Genomic DNA, 17,019 nt, shown 5'->3' with positions numbered 1-17,019 from the left:
GTTCACAAGTAAAAAGTTTAGTGATTTTTTATTTTCTAAAATATTAATAAAAGTGACTGATCTAAAAGAAAATGGGTACGGATTTTATAATTTTGATTTTGTACCCCCTACTGAATATCATGCTTTGAAAGTGAGTTAAATTTGGTTTGAAAATTTTGTTACAGTTAAGGAAAATAAATGTAAAGAAGAAAGTGAAGTGGTATTTGAGCAGCTTCTATTTGTGGAAAGAATTTCAGCCTCGACACCGTTTAATTTCAATGTTCCTACCTGTCTCTACTGCTTTTAACAATCAATGACGCCATCATCTTTTTCCCCCACGAAATTGCAACTACGCTATGGGGCAAAGCTTCAAGTGTTTCTCCATGAATCAACATGTCAGTGTTTCTTTTTCCGCTACAGAATGAGAAGAAATTTGGCAGCTTGTGTATGGTTTTAAAGTGAATTCAAGATGCAAGATTTGTGACGCCAAAGTATAGAGTCTTTTGTTGAAAGGCATTGATGGCATAATCAACCTGGAAATGACCAACTGGAGACTTGAACCGAAGACCGTACCCGAACCCAACTCCAGATCCTGGTTTACCTTGTCTCATGGCTGGATTTCCTGAAACTCATAAATTAAACCGGTAATAAATCCTGGAATGGTAGTTACGCTTCAGTGATAATGGCTTCCGTAAATGTAAATATTGGCAACGGCGTGTTCCTAGAATAGCAAGAATGTCTAACTTCACATGCCTAAGGCATATAAGAAGCAAATCGATGTTACAGGAATAATTTGTTCTCAAAGTACCACAAGTTGCTTCACACCACCAGAACCTATAATCTAAAATCAACTACCTCGCTGAAACAACCATATATTCTAGTGATGAAGATATCAGCAGGCGTTGACGAATTTCAGGGTGCTCATAGTCATATGATAAATACAAAATCTGAATTGCAGAAAGCTAAAACAGGCTGTTTTAAACATGTGATACACAATGCAACTAGTTGAGAATTAACTAAAGGTCAGAAACAATGTTCAGTGAAAACTAGAAGCATATTAAAATCACAATTTCATAAGCAAGTAGATGAATGGGACTCACCAGGTACAAGCCGACCCGAGCCCAGATCAGTTCCACAGTCCAGGAAAACAGAACCTTCCAACATTTTGCTCTGATTGCAGCAAAATTAAGTCAACACATATGCAATGACATAACCAAAAATTCCCATTCACAAATTTTAGAACTGAATAGCAGCAAAAACAAAATCTTGGTTTTTAATTACCTCTCGGGATTTTCAGGGCCTTTCTCTTTTAATTGATATAATCAAATCAAAATATACAATATAATTTTTATATATACCATAAAGTACTTTGAGTGTAGCATGTATAGGAATTTCATCATTCCATATTTTATTTAAACACAACTTCATCCTATATTTTAAAATAAATTTCCAGGGATAATTATCAGTATGCTTATTAATTTTCAGTTTGGTTTGGCTTCTAATCACTCTCCTAATCTAACAGCCATCTTTTGAAGTTAAAGAAATTTCAAATGGTACATACAGAACTATAACAGTTACACATGCCATTAAACAGCTATCAAAGATGATAGATGTGTGAAAAATAACAAAATATAGATTGTTAGATGCAGTGCCCTCTATTTTATAATAAAGCAATTACATACCAAAGGAAATGTCACTTCAGTATTAGCAACCAAACATGATCTTCCAGATCCAACGGCACCTTCACCATACCCTCTCACGCTGCCTAGACCACCGATTGCAAATGCTTGATATGGAGCCATATCTCCCACAATCGAACCACCTGTCAGGCTGTCAGAGAAAAAGTAAGAATAAATAAAATTTTGAAATGATATACCACCTTATCTAGAGCTGGATTCATGAAATCTTTGAAGTCAAGTCAGGAATTCTAATCAACATTACTTGCCTTGTCAAGAGAAAGGCCGGTCCAAGTTTGATGCCCTTTGATGCAACAAATTTGAAACGGTTGAAGATTAACCACTTGGATAGAACTGGAATCCCTTGTTCTATTTGCATAGTAAACTGAAATAAGTAGAAACATCCAGTTAGTGCCCTTGTTCAACATGCATGAACAGCATATTTCAGTAAGCAAGTTGTGGTAGAAATGTGTAAATTACACGAGAAAAACTATGCTCGTTTGCCTTCGCATATTGAGATTCTTGCTTTAAGACTACCATACTGTCATGAGCATTGCCACTGCACAAGAATTAAATTATTGTCAACAATCAGTTCATCATAATTTCTAGAACTGGAAAAAAAAAAAAGTCATCTTTACCTGCAAGTGACAGGAAAACCATCAAGATCTCTGGTAATGGAGTGGCCATCATCACTCAACAGGCGAACATTCTGTAAAGTGAAAAATCTATAAGTAATTACATTTCTTAGGAAGAAAACTGATGATTATGAGGTACTAATGAATATGACTGCAACAAGCATTGTCCAAACCTCAAACTTTACACTTGTTGTGCTGCTCCATTTAGAACTTGCAGGTTCATTTAGATCCAATCCAACTGAAAATCGAGACAAATTCACACCTCCACTCCCCGAACGAGAGAAATTGTCCACAGGTATACCATGAACACCAATCTCAGGTGAAAGTGAGTGCTGGGACAAATAATTATAAATAAGTATATCCACACTTCAGCTTCACAATTCGGTTTTGTTAAAAAGAAATTACAGTAATCCTAATAATGATGTAAACTTTTCCCTTCTGTTTATTACTTATCCACGAACGCCATGGCAAAAACAGCAAAACAACATCAACTACATACCTGCATAACAAAACATTGTTGAGCAACCCATTGTGGTCGAGGCCTCCTGTAAGCTACCAAGATATTTGAATCATATAACCCCTTATCCCATGATACATCAAGCTTCTCACTTCCACCAAATAAATTTGGGTGTTTAATGCAAAGACTGAAACAAACAGATTGAACCAATTATTGGACTACTAAAAAATCTAAATTCAGTAGCCACCCAACTCAATTAACCAAAGAAGCTATCTTTACCAATACAATTCGTGCCCTAATTTGCTATCCCTTATTAGGTACAGATTGAAATAACAAATATCTGATTCGACATAAAGAAACTCAAATTCTTCATCAATTTCATCCACATTTAACTCACCAACCAAAACAGATGTTATCTTTTATTAATAGCAATGAGACAAAGACAAAAGCAAGTATGGACTTATCACCTAAAATGACAATACCTGCCAATTACGAGGGATAGAGGACTGCCAGTGTTCCTGTAAGATAATCAAGCGAAACAACTTAATTAATCACTGAAAACCCATTAACTAAAATCCCATAAACAAGACAAATAAAAAAAAATTGAAGCAAGAAGCAAAAACCTTAAAGAAGGAAGCATCATAGAAGCACATATCTTGTGGGTGAAATCAACATTAACATCAATCTTGGCTGTCATTACAAAACAAAAGATTTATACATACATATAAAAATCAACAGTTATCATTTTTCATTAAGAATAAAGCAACAAATGTGACTGTCACTTTAACCCAAAAAAAAGGAAGGGAAAAAAAACTGACCTTTGCCTGCATGGATGCTCTTCTGAGCCCCCATAGAGTTAGAGATGAAAAAACCATTAAGCAAAGGGAAATGGATGGATGGAAAAAATGGGTTAGTGTTGTGAGTTAGACAAAGATTGCATTTCGCATGAAATGAAACGAAATTGTGCAAAATATCAAAGACACAGCATAACAAAGAAGAAGGAAAAACAAGAGTCTTGTGTTCCGTGTGATGTTTTTCTTTGGTGAAGGGGAAAGAAGCCTTATTTATGTATCCATGTGTTCAGTATTTTATCTCATTCTCACCCAAAGGCCGAAGTTCGAAGTTTGTTATCTCCTTTGCTTCTTCTTTGGTCTTACTTGCACGTGGGGTCTCATTATTGGGTTTTGTCCTCTCTTTTTTATATTATTTTTCTCACTGGGGATCCTTTGTTGATTTATCCTTTTTTAAATTATTATGTAATTAAATAAATAACTGTGAGTAATTTGAAATACCTCAAGATGAAAATTGTTTCATTGAAAAACAATATTAGAGCATTAAATACAAATCCCACCTCCACATGGTACAAAATTAGCCTTATTTGATTTAGACACATGGCACCATGAAAAGTTTTTTTAAAAACATCCGCTTTATTTCATCCAACTCATCACTGGGTAACTTGTCACCCATATACCTCTCCCTCTATTAGGCCACCTATTTTTTAGCAAGTACATACTCATCAAGAAGGTACTGTGATGGTACCACTGAGGTTTAACAATCTTGTACTAATTTAACAAAAGGAATGTTAAAGTCGTACTACACTTGTTGACAACCAATGTATAACGGTCTTGCTACTTGGCCGACAACACATTTTTCATATCTCGAAATTTTTTATGACATTACGTAACTGGGCAAAAGATTCCTAGCCTATAAATACCCTAATACATGACAATAAAGGGATCTTCTCCTTTTTCAACAACCCTAGCGATATACCTTAGCACACAATTTCCTTTCATTCTCCTTAATCCATTCCTCTTCTCTTCCTCTTTTTTCCTCACTTCGATTCCCCACTTGCCATAAGTGAACAGACCTTCTTATCACCACCATTATCTCCTCATTATTTTCCCCTTGCTAACATCCAGTAGCAACAATTGGTGTGGTGAATGTAGACTAAACATGGCCCTTTCTTCAATTGATGCCCCTCTTAACCCAACAAACCTAGAAAACCTTACAACAGAGCTTCCTTCAAACCAAACGCAAACTCAGCCACCTACGTTGGCTATAGAGCAACCAGCCCTCAATCCCAATTAAACGACACCACGCCAATCTCAAACTCCACATGGTGCTTTATCTTCGCTACCTAAAGACACTCTCCCACCATACTACCAATACACCAAATTCTTCAAAAAATCAACAATAACAACATTCAAAAACTTTAACAGTTTTACAAATTGGTACATGGGTTGGCTAAACCAAACTCTTATGACCTCAAAAAACACAAAAATTACAAGAAAATTACCTAAAATTACTTACCAATCAAGGACCGAAAGTTGAAAGCTTCAAAAATGGTTTTTCTTAGGTTTTCAAAGCTTGGCCGACTAGGAGAATGAAGAAGATACAAAAATCCCACTAACTTATTCCTTTTATACATTGATTATTTGTTAATTAAGCTTACTTAGTTAATTAAATCAGGATTGGTTTAACTTAATTAGCTATTAATCTATCTAAATGCAATTCCCCGTCATCTTTTACTATCACATATTCCAAAATGGTTTGATTTTCATTTTGGACCTCTGGCTAATTGCAACTTAAGTCCTTAAACATTTGGCCAATTAAAAACCTATAGTGATAAAACTTTTACAATTTAGTCCATGTGCCTAAATTAACTATTAATTCAACAAAATTACTAGACCAAACTTTAATATACTTTTTTACCAACTCTATAAATATTTGCAGACCCGATTTATGAAAATGAGGTTCCGAAACCGTCATTTCTAACATCCCTAAAAATCGAGTTGTTACATCCCCTGCTTGCTTAGACACTTGAGACAATAGAGGCTATCAAATTCAAATGAACAAGGCTCCTTACTGTTGCTTCCATAGTTATCATGAGCTCACTTCCTCTCCGGAAAATATTTTTTTTATCTAGATTAAGCATTAGGGTATACTAGAAACCCTCCGCCTATGAGTCAACCATCCGGTAGGGCCATTTGAAACAATTTCTAACCTAAGAGCTATATTAGAGGAACCAATCCCATGATAGGGAGGCGGGACCATCTGATGCTCAAAAATATGACAAGGGCAATAGCCTGCATGAGGGGTTATTAATGTCTTGATTAGAGGCAATGTAGAATGGACCACCTCTAACTCTAAACGGAAGGCCTGTCTCCAAAACATTGTCTGTTGCTACTCTGTTGAAAAAGCCCAAAGCCTCCTCTTCTTGGTAGCTTCAATTCTCGGAGGTAGATGAACGAGAAATATTGGATAATGAAGTGGATTCTGGTAGACACGTAAAGTTCAGTTGATATCTTCACTATTAAGGCCTTATATCAAATACGCCTCAAAGACAGAATTAAATTATAAACATTTGAAAAGATTAAAATGTAATTTTATTAATTTAAAATTTTTTACAATTTTTAGAGATTAAATTATAAGTTAATCATTTTAAAAGGGTTGTAATTAAATTATAAATTTTTAAAGTTCAAAAGAATAAATTATTACATGAACTTAAAAAATTTTATTATTTTAATAAAAACTAGATAAACATTTGTCATAAGTCAAAACCATTACTTGCCTCTTTGGGCTAATTGTTAACAATTACAACTCCAACCATATTTGATAAACACATGGCTACAAAACTTACCTTCAAAACAATCTTTAGTTGACACATTAATCTTAAGTTAGATGATCCAAAACATAAATGTCTGTTTAAAAATAACATATAATAAAAACTAAAATGTATAATTTGGAACTAATTAATAATAACACATAAAATGTATACAATATCAAAATAAAAATATATATACAATTGTTTATTGTTGTGTTGTTATCAATCCTGAGTTAGTATCGAGTTAATTTATGATACTGACTAAATTAACAATATTATTAATATATACAAACATAAAATTAAATTTATATAACAAATATATTTATTAAATTTTGATATAAAAACTAAAAATTGTTTTGATTTAATTGGTAAAAAAAATTTAGATGCGTGACGTCTTAGTACAAATTTCTCAAATCTTATTATGGATAAATTTTTATTGATTTATAAAAATATAAAAAAAATATTCATATAATTATATAATTTAATTTTTAAATAAAATGATTTTCTTTTGATAATTGAGTGAGATCGGATTTATTTTTGATAATTCATTAAGTGAGATCCAATTGATAGATGACATTTAAGTTTAATAAATGATATAGAGATACAAGTTAATATGATATATATGGGCCTGGACTGGATATTGATGTTGGATAATTGGGCTAATAATTTCGAACCCTTTAATGGAGATGGCGGTGTAGAGTGTAGACTCAATCAGAACTCAGAAGGCTCTAAACCACCAACTTCAAGCCTCCAAACCCTAGAATTCTCGTTTTTTCTGCAATCTTCTCAATCTCCTGGCAAATTCAGTAGGGTATTCTTTTCTTTGGGAGATATTTATCTGAATCTGAATCAAGGAAAAATGGGGAAGAACGAGAAGTCAGGGGTAGGGAGAGCCCTGGTGAAGCATCACAATGCAATGATACAGCAATCCAAAGAGAAGGGAAGGTTTTATAAGAGCCAACATAAGAAAGTATTGGAATCGGTAACCGAAGTTAGCAACATCGATGCTGTCATCGAGCAGGTTGAGGAAGCTGATCAACTTTTCTCTATCCACCACCCCACCCCTAACCCCCTCATCAATTTGTAAGCTTTGCCTAAGTCTTCTTCTTCTTTTTTTTTTTTTACATGATGATATAGGTTTAATATTAGTTGTAAAACAGTAACCGTGTTTTTTAAGTTAGTAGAAGTTTGGGTTTTTTCGTGTAAAGATATTGCCTTTTGAAGTAATTGGTTGGTTGCATATTTGGGTTTTTATTTTTTTATCTTTTTTTTTAAATTTCTGAAAGTTTTTGTTTCTGTTTCTTATGTTTTTAAGGCTTGGACTTTGATTGTAATACCATTTACGTGAGATTCATGGTTGAGGGTACGTCTGTTGCAAGTATTTTTAGGGACTTAGATTGGTTTAATTTATTGTTCAAAGGGCTCTGTTCTATAGGCTAGTAGTATAACTTTTTTGCACTAACATTACCGGAACAATGTTCTTGTGAATTAGTACTTATGCTACTTTGCCTTTTTGAGATTTTATTTAGTCCCATAATCCCATCAATTCCACCATCCCACTATTTTTGGAGATGGTTGCAGGTAAGTATCTAACCCATGTTTAAGTTGAATGTGTTAATCATAGTTTTTGCCCGTATATTTAGTTCCCCTACTTCACTTTTCTGAGCATTCTATATATAGTGAGTGATTCCTGGACTTTTTTCTGTTTCTTTTAAGCTTTACCATGTCCAAGCCAATGCTTTTGATACCAGTACCCAGTGGTTTATCTGATATCTGTTGTTTTTTACTAGGGATGTGAGCTCAAGCATCAGCGATATGACACCTGAAGAAAGAAGAGAACAGCAGAAGAAAGAGGAAGCACTGCATGCTAGTAGTCTCCGAGTTCCGCGCAGGCATGTCTTATTCTTTTGCCAAAACTCAAATCGAGTATCATATGTATGATTGGAAACTAAAGAGTTTTCTTTCTTTTCATATAGGCCACCATGGACTGCAGCAATGTCTGTTGAAGAGCTAGATGCCAATGAGAAGCAAGCGTTCTTAGTTTGGCGCCGGAGCTTAGCAAGGTTAGGCCATGACTAAAATGAACATGATCTTCTTTCCAATTATTTAAAAAAGGGTCAACAGAAAATTATGTGATAAATACTTGCAAAAAATAAATATTTAATTAGGGAAGGACAAGTTGATTAATACTGTCAAGAATATATCCTGCGATAGGTCCAAATGCAGTGTTCAACCAGGTCAGACAAAGTAAATAATAAAATATACCTGCTATAACAAGCCAAATTGAAACAAAAATTTCATCATCTCTATACGATTTGGTGTTGTACATTCAGGGTTAGTTTTCCACTTATGGTTATTTTTCAGGGCTGGCTTAAAGGTCCTTGCCCCTCTACTTTTCTGTGGATGAGAGTGTTTGAATCATGTTTGAAGAGAAGCATACTTTGAATAAGCCTGTTGACATGTGTGAGCATTTTATTATAGGATTGACTCATCATGTTTTATGCATTTTAGATTTGCAAATGTTAGCATATAGAGACTTGGATTGATTGTATTCTCATGCCCTTGTGTTTGTTGCAGACTCGAGGAGAATGAAAAGCTTGTTCTCACTCCATTTGAGAAGAACTTGGATATCTGGAGGCAGCTTTGGCGGGTCCTTGAACGCTGTGATTTGGTAAGATTTTTTGTCTCTTCTAATGAACTTACTGTTTTTTGAAGGTGAAACGTAAATAACTTTCTACATTATGCTTGTCGTTAAACATACGATGAAGTTGCGATAGGTTGATTTTCTTAAAGCAGTGTTGTCTAAGGCACATGAGGCAGTATTGCAGGGTGCAGGTGCTAGATGAAAAACATAAGAAAAACCTTATCTGGAGAAGTGAGTCCCTAATTTCTAACATAAAAAGCTTTATCAATTATCATATACACTCACCCTAGTTCCTACATCCATCTAGAAGTCACTCTGGAACAATATATTCTTATCTATTATTGTAAAACAAGTCTGGAAAATTAAGAAACAAAATGACACTCAAGCCAAGGACCCTTGGAAAAATGTGTTCATTAGGTATATTTCCCTTGAAAAAGAGAATTGGATGAGAGGTGAAAAGGAGAAAAGAGGGAGGGAGGGGGACAAGGCTAGCATGGAGGGAAGGAAAGAGGGGGCTTGGATGCCTCTCTGGACTTACTACTATATTTTTCATGTTTGAAGCAAAGATATGAATGAAAATTGTGTGATGTGTCTTCATTTTTTCCTAATTTTCTCATGGCTTCCTGTATATAATTTAATCCTTGTGCATTTTTCAAGCCGTAAGATCCACCTTACTGATATTCTGATCACATTATATTCTTTCAGCTTGTGATGGTTGTTGATGCAAGGGACCCTCTGTTTTACCGCTGTCCTGATCTTGAGGTAACATACATTTTTCTTATGCAGAATATGTAGTTCTAAAGTAGCTTGAGGTAGGTAGAACTTTTGCAAATTTTAGGTCTTCCAATAAATTAACGAACATTCTGAGATAAATTTAATTATTTATTAGAGGAGGTACGAGGGATTACTTAATATGGTATTGTGTGCTGCTTCTTGAAGCTAGAATGATAACAACTCCAAATTTTGAATGATAAAAGTTTAAGGTCTGATTAATATGAAGACTATTGTTGATCTGCATGTACTAAAGTAGGTTCATTATCATAGAGCATTTAGCATTATTTCTATCAAGCAAATTCTAGGAAGACCATCTTCAATAGTAGCATTCTAAGTTTTGCCAGCATGTCTCCAGCGTTGAATATGCTAAGAAATTAAGGTTTAATTGAAATGATATCCAATTTGATTTGGTGAATGTTATCAAAAATGAAAACGTTGATCATGTTTATTCTCCTCGTGTCCTACTTTCCTTCTTTTTTTTAATTTATATATTTTTATACTACTCAGCTGGATTGTGGTTGCATGGGTTTATGACAAATTCGTTTCAATGTAGGAATATGCAAAAGAGATTGACAAGCACAAGAGAACATTGCTTCTTGTAAACAAGGCAGATCTTCTGCCAGTTTCTATGAGGTTAGTTTCAACTGTGCCATTTTCTCATCTGCTATGGATTGATTCCAATTTCTCATCCACTTGCCATGCTTATTTGCCTCTGTTCTATTTAGGAAAAAATGGGCAGAATATTTTCGCTTGCATAAGGTTCTCTTTGTATTCTGGTCTGCTAAAGCTGCTACTGCTGAATTAGAAGGAAAACTGCTTACTGACCATTGGAAGATGGAAAATAATATGCGAAAGAGTGATGATCCTGAAACAAAAATACATGGTAGAGATGAGCTCTTGGCTCGTTTGCAGTACGAGGCAGAGGAAATAGTCAAAATGAGGAAATCAGGCTCTGATACCTCCACGTCATCCAATATTTATTCTCCTAGAAACAATGCTGAAGGAACTTCAGCACCAAAAAGTGTGATGGTGGGATTTGTGGGGTATCCTAATGTTGGGAAAAGCTCAACTATAAATGCTTTGGTTGGGCAGAAACGTACAGGTGTCACCTCCACTCCGGGGAAGACAAAGCATTTCCAGACGTTAATAATTTCTGATGAGCTGATTCTATGTGATTGTCCTGGATTGGTGTTTCCATCCTTCTCTAGCTCAAGATATGAGATGATTGCTTCGGGGGTGTTGCCAATTGACAGGATGACGGAACACAGGGAGGCTGTGCAAGTTGTTGCTAATAGGGTCCAAAGGCATGTTATCGAGGATGTATACAAGATTAAATTACCCAAACCCAAGCCATATGAATCACAGTCACGGCCACCTCAGGCCTCAGAGTTTCTGAGAGCTTATTGTGCTTCGCATGGGTATGTTGCCTCTAGTGGGCTACCTGATGAAACTAGGGCAGCTCGCCAAATTTTAAAGGATTTCATTGATGGAAAGCTGCCTCACTACGAAATGCCACCTGGTATGTCTGCTGAAGATGGGGAGGAAGATGATGGGAACCCGAGCCTGTCTGAAGTTCTCAAGTCAGATGCATCTGATGTTGAAGATTCTTTGGAAAATGGAACTGAAACTACACCTGTGTTCGAGCATGTACTAGATGATCTTAGCTCCTTTGACCTTGCCAATGGACTTGTTTCCAAGAAGGCAACAGTTAAGAAGTCGAATGAATCCCGTAAGCACCACAAAAAGCCCCAGCGGAAGAAGGATCGGTCATGGAGAGTTGGGAATGATGATGAGGACGGAATGCCAGTAACCCGAGTCTTCCAGAAGCCAGTGAATTCGGGTCCTCTTAATGTTTAATGAAGCATCAACTGAAGAAGTACTAGGATAAACCAGTCCTCCTTTCTCATGCCTTCTTTTACCATGGATCCCCAATCAAATGGAGTTTATTAGTTGGCTGCTGGTTTGTATACCCTCGTCTCCACGACGATGAATGAAAGGAAGAAAGGTGAATATATACAGGCATGCATATGGCTGCAATGCTGCTGTAGTCTTTTTTTGCTTTACAATATACATCCATCCCCCTATGGGATTTTAACATAAGAAAGTGGTATGTTGGTGTATATCTTATTTTTGCTTTGTTTTGTAATTTTTCTTATTTTAATGTTGAATATCATAATATGTTGATCGAAATCTATCTTTTGCTCTTTGAGAAAGCTTTAATCTCCATGATTTTCCCTTTTCAAGAAGTAACACAAGTATACCTCTTAACATAAGCAAAGTCTTCCCATGGAAATGATCTGATTAATAAATAGAATCTTCTTTGTTTTTAATCAAACGAGAAAATGGCTAATTAATATTTTATTATTGAAATAACAAAGTAGCCCATGAATACTAATCCATAATCTATCTTTTTAATTATCACATCGAAATTGTTGATCCAAAGATGTATTGGGTTAGGGTTTTGATATTTTAGTTTTAGTTCCTCCTTGGTTTTATTTTTAGGAGGTTGAGGGGTTTGCCGTCAGCTATTAAAAGTTTCACCTTTTATCAAGTTCTGACTATACATTAATTGATAAGGAATTCATCTTGGAGTTATTAGATGTGACGTGCGTGATTATGGCTTCTTAAATTTGGCAAAGTTTTGCATGGCTAACTTCATTCTTCCTTGGTTTAAATTCTATTTAATTTAAAATTTAAGTCTCTAATATTAATTTAAAAATTATTTTTAAAAATAAAATGTCTACTTTAGACGTAATGTTGTTGACTAAAAATATACATTTAAATAATATTTAAATTTATTAATATTTTAATATTTTAATAAGAATATAATAAATAGTTTATTATAGCTTATTATTAATATTTTACTATATAAAATATAAATTTTAGATATTTGTAAATAGTTAATATTAATTATATTTAAAATTTAATTTGAATATATAATTTATATTTTAAATATTATTAAAATATAATTATTGTAAATTTAAATACATAATTTTATGTATTTGAAATAAATTTCAATAGGAAAATAATTATATACTTGATATAAATATTAAAAAAAATAAATTATAAATAAGGGTTAAAATTGTCATTTTGGTTTTAAAAGTGTTTCTCCAAAGCAAAAGCTAAAAGAAACTATTTTTGATTTTAGATTCAAAATTATTTTTCAGTTCAAAAACCATCCGTTTAGTGTTGATTATAATTTCAAAAACACTTTTGAAAAATAATGAAAAACAAAGGCCTCAATGAGATGAGTCAATCGACAAGGCCTTATTTTATTTGAGGACTTTTGCTCGCCAACGCGATTTATGTATAATAATTGACATTTATACTTACATCCTAACAAACATGTAATAAAGTTTTTATTATTTTTAGGACAAATTCTTTGATCAAGTCACATTCCATTACATTTTAATAAGGCTCCACATGGCCCTACCACTAACCCTACATAGTAGAACATATATTAAGTGGGATCTACATCAAAATTTTCACTTATATGCTAGAATTTTTGTGCTCTTAGTACAATGATTTCATCATATTTGATCAATTATCTCTATGTTATATTGTCTTTAATGATCTTTTTGTAAGCAAAGCAAAATATATAAACAAATATTACTTATTGATTATTTAAGATTTAATTAATATTAAATTGCATATATTATAACGCGAGAAAACAAATTGGTCATAGTCAGTAAATTCAAATTAAGCAAATAGTTCAAATAATATGAGACTATTATGTCATCTATAAATTTAATTGGATAGATAATTTGTCTTAACTATTAAAGCAAATGATAAAATACGTTGTACTTTAAAAAGAATTGAGATTTATATTATGAAAATCACATTATTAAAAAAATTAACCATGAACCCAAAAAATTTAGTCATCATGGATTGTAAATATCACACTAAACTAAAAAAGTCACACGTATTTATAATACGTTAGAAAGAAAGTTGAAACGCAGATACTAAATAATTTATTAAGCTATAAAAATAAATAAAATAGATTAATGGAAGTAAATCAAAGTCTATAATTAGATTCGTGAGAAAGTTAAATTGATTGGTACGTAGCAAAAAACAACATTTTTTTTAATGAAAAGCAAAAGATATACTAATAGGCTGTCTTGTTGTTTTGACATTTGGTTTGTTAATCAATACATCTTTTGAAAATATCATACATGCTAATACCATTTGATCATGACTCGAGCTGAGAATATCTCAACCGCTCATCGATGCAGCTCACCCTTTTTTTTAAATAAAATCGATACAAATCTTCAGTCTCTAGTTAACGTTGTCTTGATGGACTGTAGGTAACGATGAGACTTTGGGATTTTGAATATTCATATGTGTGAGTTTCTAATCATATTTTATTAATATTAATTAAGCCTTAATTTGATTCATATGTGCATAGTTATTAATACAAGATGATATGAGTTTAAGTGCACTGAAGCGCATTATCCTCCTATTTATAGCTTGAGGAGAGACTATGAGTAATTCTAAACATTATATCAAAAATAACAAATATGATCAAAATTTATAATAAAATTTTTCAAAAAAATATATTATTGATTGAAATCTCACTAGGCTTTGATCAAGTTTCCTTTTCTAAATCTTAATATATTTCAATTATTGGTATTTTTATTTATACTTTATAATAGTTTAATTCTATTGATAGTTTACCTATATATTAATTATAGTTATAATTTGTAATTATATAAATGCATCACTAATTGTTCAAAAATCTTCATTCTTTATGAAGCTAATTACACAATTTTTTTTTTAACAATTTTATTATAAATTCTGATTATATATACTATTTTTAACACAATACTTAAAACTACCCATATCCCCTGCCCAACCCATAATAATAATAATAATAATAATAATAATAATAATGATTCTTGTTAAACATTTTCATTATGCGAATGGAATAAGATTTGATTACTTAAATAAAAATTTTATAATCATTTTAAATAGAGAAAATTGCTCAATTTTTTAAATCAAAATGTACACCTTTTTATAATAAAAAAAACTGAAAAAGAGTGACTAATAATTGTTATCATTTTTATGAAAGGCTAGTAAATATTAGGTTAAATTCTGTTATTAGGCTTTGTATTATGTGTAAGTTGTTGGGAGTTCAATTGTTTTGTTTCTAAAGTTTCATCTCATGTTCAAACATTCCCTTGAACTGCTTGTTGGATGCCATGTTTTTGTCATGTCTGCGCAACTTGTTTAGACAACTCTTTGGACAACAATTTGAAAATGTCCTCAAGATAGCTTAAGAACAATTTTAAGTGTTGGAATTTTTTACTATGTAATTAATGTTTGGCTATTCTAAGCACCAAATAAAAGGGGAATTTCGTGCCCACTATGGAATGGTCAATTGACTAGGAGAAAAAGAAATGAGAGTTTGAGATGATTGAATATGCTTATCATTAACTTATTCTTATCAGTTTACTTAGAGACCAGGTTGGATGTTTTACTTGGATATTTGTAATACCCCGAAAATTTTTACAGTAAAATATTATCCGTGATATAGTAAAATAAGGAAATAAAGTGACAAAAAGGGAATTTTTGAGTGATTTCAGTATTGAGAAGTATATTATGATATATTAATTCAAGAAAGGACTAAATTGCAAAAATGAGAAAAGTCTTGTTGCACAAGAGTAAATACTCAAAAATTAAGGGGTTGAAGTGTAAATATAAAAAAGTTAAAGGACTAATGGTGCAAATATTTTAAGGGTGGAATGATCTAGAAACCAAGAAAAATTGATGAATTAGGACCAAATTGAATAGGTAAAAAAATTATGAGGGACTAAATCGTAATTTTACCAAATTAAGTGATGACTCAAGGATGGAATTCTAAAAGATCATGAAGGGCAAAATGGTCAATTAGTAAGAGAGAGAATTCTAGAATGTAATGATTATGTTGATGATATTTTAAATTAATTAATTAGATAAATATTATTTTATTAATATTTTACGAGATGTTTATTATTATTATATTATTATTTATTTAGTATAAAAGGAAGGAAAGATGAAGAATTATCAACACATTTCCTTTCCCATGCAAACTAACGTAAGATAAGAATAAGAAAAGAAGTTTGCTTTCTTTACAATTTAGTCCTTCCACCAAAAATTCATTATTTTCACCTAAAAATTGAAAGAATTTCCATAGCCATCAAGGGAGAAAGATAGCAAGGAGATGATGGGGAGCAAGAATATCAAGTTGGATTCAAGAAATCGAAGCTGGAGGAGAGAGAAAAATCAAGTTAAAGATTGAAATCAATAAGAAAAGGTAAGTACATCAAGATTTCAATATGTTTTTAAGTTTGTTATTATTGATAAAGCATGGAAATAATGTTATAGTAGAGTTTTCTTACATAAGATCCTATGTTCTTGATATGTTAGTGAAGAAAAAATAAGAAAAAGTGATGAGAAATGGTGTAGAAAAAGAAAATAAGGATGTTATAACATGGTAATTAATATCTTGTACTAAAATAGTTTTGGACAGCAGCAGTAGTCTAACTTTGAAAAATCATCAAAAATTGTATAAATATAATTATAGGATAAATAAAATATGAAATTAAATCTTATTAAGTCTAGTTTCTTATAGAAGAAATTATGTAAGCAATGAAATTCTAAATCATGAGATATGATGAATTTTGTGAGATAAGGTCAGAATAATTTCGGGTTCCCCTATTCTGAATTTGTAAAATCATAAAAAAAATTGGATAAAAATAATTAGGGGCTTAAATTTATATGTTTAAAATCCTGAATGAGTCTATTTTCAATAGAAACAAATATGAACATCATTCGAATTCTGTACAAGGAGATAATTAATTTTTAGTGAAGAATGGTCACAACTGTCAGACAGCAGCAGAATAAGGGTAACTTTAAAGAATAAACTGTACTTATTGACTAAACCAAAAATTCTGAAAATTTTATGGTAAGAATATATATGAGTCTAGTTTCAGTTAAAATTAGCGGATCTTAATTTGGAGTCCTATAGCTCCAGATATAAATAATTTAGTGACTATGACACAGATGGACAGCTTGAATATTCATAAAAGTAAATAATAAAGATTATAGATAATGTTACTTACAAGTGTGCTACATATATCAAGGATGTGGAATGGAGAGGAGGAGGAGGAAAACATATATGGATATTCATTAAGCATGGCTAATTTGCATATTTTAGGCTTAGGGACTAAATTGAATAAAAGTAAAACTTTATGGGTAATTTTGTAAAAATT

General features: G+C 32.3%; 2 protein-coding genes across 2 annotated transcripts; one reads left to right on the top strand and one right to left on the bottom strand.

Moving 5' to 3' along the window:
* Nucleotides 1–62: 62 nt before the first annotated feature.
* On the bottom strand, nt 63–3,920 carry LOC107889229 (outer envelope protein 39, chloroplastic). Its single transcript, XM_016813585.2, has 11 exons — nt 3,566–3,920; nt 3,371–3,437; nt 3,230–3,265; nt 2,790–2,934; nt 2,464–2,622; nt 2,294–2,364; nt 2,136–2,214; nt 1,925–2,040; nt 1,662–1,809; nt 1,080–1,149; nt 63–601 (listed from the first exon to the last, which is right to left on the bottom strand). The coding sequence occupies exons 1-11, from the start codon at nt 3,597–3,599 to the stop codon at nt 444–446; spliced, it is 1,083 nt and encodes a 360-aa protein (XP_016669074.1). The 5' UTR covers nt 3,600–3,920; the 3' UTR covers nt 63–443.
* Nucleotides 3,921–7,005: 3,085 nt separating this feature from the next.
* LOC107889227 (GTPase LSG1-2) lies at nt 7,006–11,959 on the top strand. Its single transcript, XM_016813582.2, has 7 exons — nt 7,006–7,434; nt 8,142–8,243; nt 8,328–8,414; nt 8,929–9,022; nt 9,701–9,757; nt 10,323–10,402; nt 10,495–11,959. The coding sequence occupies exons 1-7, from the start codon at nt 7,211–7,213 to the stop codon at nt 11,624–11,626; spliced, it is 1,776 nt and encodes a 591-aa protein (XP_016669071.1). The 5' UTR covers nt 7,006–7,210; the 3' UTR covers nt 11,627–11,959.
* The last annotated feature ends 5,060 nt before the right edge of the window (nt 11,960–17,019 follow it).

The sequence above is a fragment of the Gossypium hirsutum genome, chromosome A09 (assembly GCF_007990345.1).
Source record: "Gossypium hirsutum isolate 1008001.06 chromosome A09, Gossypium_hirsutum_v2.1, whole genome shotgun sequence".
Taxonomy (NCBI): domain Eukaryota; kingdom Viridiplantae; phylum Streptophyta; class Magnoliopsida; order Malvales; family Malvaceae; genus Gossypium; species Gossypium hirsutum.
This window is presented reverse-complemented; position numbering and strand designations above follow the sequence as displayed.